The 5,591-nt window shown below is 53.7% G+C and overlaps 1 protein-coding gene across 1 annotated transcript; it reads right to left on the reverse strand.

Moving 5' to 3' along the window:
• Positions 1–2,047: 2,047 nt before the first annotated feature.
• Positions 2,048–5,127, reverse strand: KCNJ4 (potassium inwardly-rectifying channel, subfamily J, member 4). Its single transcript, XM_009332649.1, has 2 exons — positions 5,090–5,127; positions 2,048–3,836 (listed from the first exon to the last, which is right to left on the reverse strand). Exons 1-2 carry the CDS (start codon positions 5,125–5,127, stop codon positions 2,507–2,509), a joined length of 1,368 nt encoding a protein of 455 aa, XP_009330924.1. The 3' UTR covers positions 2,048–2,506.
• Between the last annotated feature and the right edge of the window lie 464 nt (positions 5,128–5,591).

The raw sequence follows: 5,591 nt of genomic DNA on the forward strand, positions 1-5,591 counted from the left end.
CATCCACTTCAGGATGCTGTACACCGGTGGGGGGGTGCCCAGCCATGCAGATTCCCCCTCTCCTGGAGGCCACCACCCCAGTCTGTGTCCTGGATGCCCGTGTCCTCACACACAGAGTCCTTCTCTCTCGGTCCATTAGTTTGTTTCCACTGCCATGGCCAGTGGCAGGCACCCGGCTCTGAAAGCTGTATTAAAAGCCAGGTCAATACCAGCCCCTGCTTATTCCCTCTGGGGAAAATAAATAAATAAATAATAAAAGGAGGGACAGAGGGACTTCATTAATTAGCAATGGGAAGGAGAGGTGGGACAGGGACCCATGTGGAAAAATGAGGCAGCGTATCAAGTCATACATGGGAAAAGCCAGGAGGCACCAGGATCGATGAGCTCCTGTCCCCACTCTGTGCCCAACGGGAGGAGAGGGAGGCATCAGGAGTGATGCCTTTCCTTTTCCCCCACTCTCCTGATGCTCTGCTCTTCAGTTGTCACCTGTCTGCTCTTCTCTCATCCTCCCACCAGCTCCTCTTCCGTTCTCGGCAAGGCTTGCCAAAGGTGTCAGATCACTGCCTGGGTGCAGAGCAAACCTGTGCAGGGCAGCTGTCCCCCTGCAGAACCTGTGCGCCAGGACAAGAAATAGCCATGTCTGGGTCTAGACCCGTCTTCTTAGTCTATCCCCACTCTTTCTCAAATGCGTTCCTATATTACCTCACTTTCTCTTCTTTTTCCCTTCCTCCTCATCCATCTGCCTGCTGTGCCTGGTTCTTCCTCTCACTCCTGCTATTTCCTTCCTTCCCCTTCTGCTTCTTCCCCCCTTCCTCTTGCTTCTTGAACCAATTCCAAATTGATATCTAGATGCTGTTTTCCTGCTTTGTAGATCAGGGGTTGGGTGGGACATCATTTCTTCAGCCATTCCCCCCATAGCACAACTGTTGGGTGCCCAGAGCAGCTTCCTTAGCTACCTGTTTGTCTTTCTGTCCCCATATCGTCTACAGTTTTGAAGGAGTGATTCTGCTGCTCCTAAAGGAAAAGGATCACCAGATTTTCACGTCTTTTGTGAAATGACAGCAAAGTGATGTTACAGGTCTAGCTCTGGCTGATGCCCTCCCTCATTTCCCCTAGTTCTTACTTTCCTCTAGCAAAAAAAGAGGTTTGGGGTTTTGGGGGGGCTTTTTTGAGCCTTACATTTAGAGCAGTGTCTTGCACGTCTCTGCCTCTTCATCAAACATATCTATAACCCTTCCCTGGGCAAAACTGTTGTTATCTCCAAAGCAAGCAGGATTGTTTGACCCATCCTACTGGTAATTTTAATGCAAGTGCTTCCCCCTATACATACATTTTGTATGATCTTCTCCCTGAGCAAATTCTCTGAGGCTCTTATTGTAGATCTTCACCAAGGAGGCCCAGAACAAGGGAGCTCTCATGGTGGAGCTTCCAGGCCACACCACCATACCAACAGCAAACACTAGCACTAATAACACTCATCAGCCTCTATACCAGGCTGCAGCCTTGGGGTCTCTCCTTTGCTTCCAGATCTCCCCCTGGGATATTAGACTTTATTAAAAATAAATAGTTACAAATTCAGTTTTACGGCTGATGGCAGCAGGGAGAAGTACGGAGGAGGTGAAAGGACCAAGTTGAGGGTCTGCTGTCCAGTCAGGTCACTTGTCTGTCATCCTGGCTGCGCTGTGCCAGGGAGCAGTTTGAGTGTGCAAGCACAGCGCCCTGCCTCCTCTGCCAGGCATCTCGGGAGAGGAGCAGGACGGGTTTTTCAAGAGGACTGGGAGAACTGGGTCTGAGTCCGTGGAGCCGAGCTGCTTCTGGAGGTGACAGATGCCAAAAGCCAAGGAGAGTGCAGAGTAGGCTACGCAGAGCGTCCTTGTCTCCTAGCTTGGCATTTGCAGTGGAAGAATATGGATTTCGGTTCTTGATCTGTTTTATATACAAAGAAAGAGTCATGTGCAACAAGCAATAAACATGCAAGTAAAACCCTCCCTTGAGATCCTTCCCTACTCCCTCCAGGAGTCCTGAACTCTCCTGTCCATCCTCATCTGGTCAGTGCTTGGGGTTCGCTCCTCTCCTAGTGACGGTCATGACTCTTGACAACCATGAGGCCTACCCACGTCGAGAGGGAGCAGGAAGTTTGCTGCTGCCTCAGCAGCAGAAACACTTGCTGCGGGTCCCGGTCTGTCCGTTGAGGGGACGGACTCCTGTCGCCTCTCCAGAGAGGAGAAACCAGGTGTGCTGCTCTCCTGTCTCTGGGCAGGAAAGGGATCCTAGCACAAGCTGCACACACTGGAAGAGTAGTGTATCCTCACTCCTCTTCCAGACAGTATGACTTCATGGGAAAGGGAATATATCAGAGCAGCTCCAGGCCTTGATGTACTCAGGGGCTGAGAGGCAGTCACGGGAGGCATTTTTTGGTGAGCAAGGGACTTATCCAGCTATGTACGGGTGCAAAATGGAGGAGGAGACGGTGGGTGACGGGTGTGGAATGGGGAGGCTGGAGGAGTTAGATGGCCGACTCCCTGCGGTATGAGATTGTATCTAGGGGCAGAGTTGCCTGGAGCCGCTCCAGGTCCAGGTGGCTTCCAAAATCCATCATCTGGATGACGCCTCCCTCTTCTTTAGTGCTGCCTCCTAACACCACACCCACTTCGTCATCATCTTCATCTTCATCTTGACTGACAAGAGCCAGCTCGTTCTCATAGCAGAAGGCACTGGGGGGTGGGGGAGAAGGTAGGATAGTCATCTTGCTTTCTTGCAGCTCCCGAGCTGAGCAGCAAGGCGTGCCAGCTACCTCATAGGTCTTGTGAAAGCGTGAATAATCCACTTTGTAGTGGTTCTTCTCCTCAAACACAACTGGTTCAAAACGGTGACCCCAAAGGATTTCACTAGCGAGGTAAGAGCTTCGTGCCTGTGTGGTCATGGCTGTGGCTTCCACCATCCCCTCCAGGATAACAACAATCTCAAAGTTCTCTGTCTCCAGCTCCTCCTTGCCAATCCCATAGAGCGGGCTCTCCTCATCAATCTCATGAACGATAATAATGGGTGAGACCAAAAATATACGATCGAGGCCCACATCATAGCCCACATTGAGGTCCCGCTGGTCCAAGGGGAGGTATTCCCCTTCCTCTGTCATGTAGGGTTTGATGAGCTGGGCTCGGACGTGGGCCTCTACAATGTGGCTCCTCCTCAGGTTGCCCACCCGCCACATGAGGCACAGTTTGCCATCCCGCACTGAGATGACTGCATGGTGACTGAAGAGGAGGGTCTGGGCCCGCTTCTTGGGCCTCGCCATCTTGGCCATAATGGTGCCAATCATGAAGGAGTCAATAACACAGCCCACAATGGACTGGACCACAACTGCCATGATGGCCAGTGGGCATTCCTCAGTCACGCAGCGGAAGCCATACCCAATGGTTGTCTGTGTCTCCACTGAGAAAAGAAAAGCCCCTAGGAAGCTGTTCACATGCATGATGCAGGGTTTGAGGAGAGAGGGACTGCCTCCCACCGCCGGTGCATTGAGGTCGCCATGGAAGAAAGCAATGCACCAGAAGAGGAAGCCAAAGAAGAGCCAGGAGACCAGGAAGGCGGCGGAGAAGATCATAAGCATGTACCGCCAGCGCGTGTCCACACAGGTGGTGAAGATGTCGGCCATGTAGCGCTGAGACTTGTTGCTCAGGTTGGCAAAGTAGACATTGCACTGGCCGTTCTTCTTCACAAAGCGGTTGCGGTGCTTCCGCCGGGGGGCATGGCCCTTCCCATTCCGGCTGTGCCCGTTCATGCTGCCCAGCGTGGAGACCTTGTGTCCATCCTCTTCAGTCGAGACGATGCTGTACCTGAAAGAGAAGAAACAGGCATTTCCAGCAAAAACACGTGAAGAACAACAACCACCACAAAGACAGCAAGGGTGGGAGACATGTGGGTGGCTCACAGGGCTACATCAGCGTGGCGTTGAAGTTCACAACAGCTTGTTTCCCTGGTTATTGCACCGTGGTGCCACATTGACCAAACTGGTGGAGCTCAGCTGCCATATTTGCCGAGTCTTGCTGCCAGGAGGTTGTATCTAGCGAAGTCCTGACAGGGCAGCAAAGCAGGAGAAGCTTGTAGCACTGTGCTTCCTTCCAGCCTTTGTGGTGAGGAGGGACCCAAGGCTTTGAAACCTGATGGCGGCTGGGACAGTTAGGAAGCCTGGGAGCAAGCGCCCGTGGTCTGGCCACATTTTGGCCCTGACATTATATAAGGCCGGGAGTTTCTATTTTCTCCTCTGCTCTCCTCACTGATTTCATGGTGCGTCGGTGACAATGTTTATACACTTCCTGTGCTCAGGACAATTCTGTTGCCACAGCAACATGTGTGGCTCCCAGCATCCCACATCCGAAGCCAAAGGTGTAATTTGGAGATCAACAGCCAAAGTGCTGGCAGATTTCCCTGTGAGAAGCTCCACACACACTTCCTGGGAGACATTTGCCCCTCCGGCTCCCCTCCCTCACAGGCAGCACCGCCACTGCCCCTTGTGTGCTGCTGGGTCTACGGTTGCAGATACTCCTTAAAGATGTGATGGTAGAAGATGCTCTGACCACTGAGGAAATTAAGGGAGTGCACAGACCCACCAAGACCACTCTGCCCTTGTGACCATCGAGCCCTGGCTTCCCAGGACCTGTTGGGCTGCCAGTGCCTCCCTCCCACCCCATAGTGTTGATGTGTCAGCTGGAGCCCTCCAACATGGGCTCCATGACCCTCATCCTCCTCTCGTGGGAAAAGGGAGCAAGGGAAGCACACATGGCTGGAGTTGTGACCCCTGGGGACAGGGGGCTTCTGCAGCACTGCTGGAATCTGTAATTTCTGGTCCAGCACCACGCAACACTTTGCTTCTCCTCTGTAGCACTCCTCCTCTGAGCACTGCCCCCATGTATGGTGTGTCTTGGATTGGAGAAGGAGAGAGGAGCCATACTTTGGAGCAGGAAAGCCCCTGGCAGATAATTTGAGAAGAATATACTGAAAGACAGGATGAAGGTACGGCCTGACGGGCCAGATGAGGAGGACCAGGCCACCCTGGGCAGCAGCAGTCCTTGAGAAGGGGGTTACTCACCGGTTGACTCGGACGCTGCCCATGGCTCGCTGTATCATCAGGTGTCAGGGGGCCGCAGGAGCTGGGAGGGCACGGGATCTCATGCAGCAGCACTCACATGGGACTGGGCTGCTCCGGGTTTCACCTCTGGTGAGCTGGGACCCGTGCTGCCATTGGGATTGCTCCTGGGCACGCGCCTTGCAGAGAAGGACGAAGCAAAACCCGGTCAGAGCCTCCCCTGACAGCACCCATCCCAGTCCCAGAGCAGGTGGTGCAGGGCTCCTAGCCTTTTTCTCAGGAGGGGTCTGGAGGTGTCCACAGGGCACTGTGCCACAGCCTGGCTCGGGCAGGTGAGGAGCTGATGGATGCAGACCGGATTGCATGGCCCACAGCCCCCGCGTTCCCTGGCATCTACCACCAGGAGAGGTGCAGGGCCAGACAGTCACCGCTCTCCAGATCAAGGGCACAACGACTGAGCAGCTTGCAGGGCCCTTGCCCTGAGCCATTATATTAATATCAGCTT

This window comes from Pygoscelis adeliae, unplaced genomic scaffold, assembly GCF_000699105.1.
Source record: "Pygoscelis adeliae isolate BGI_AS28 unplaced genomic scaffold, ASM69910v1 Scaffold399, whole genome shotgun sequence".
NCBI classification, from domain to species: Eukaryota; Metazoa; Chordata; class Aves; order Sphenisciformes; family Spheniscidae; genus Pygoscelis; species Pygoscelis adeliae.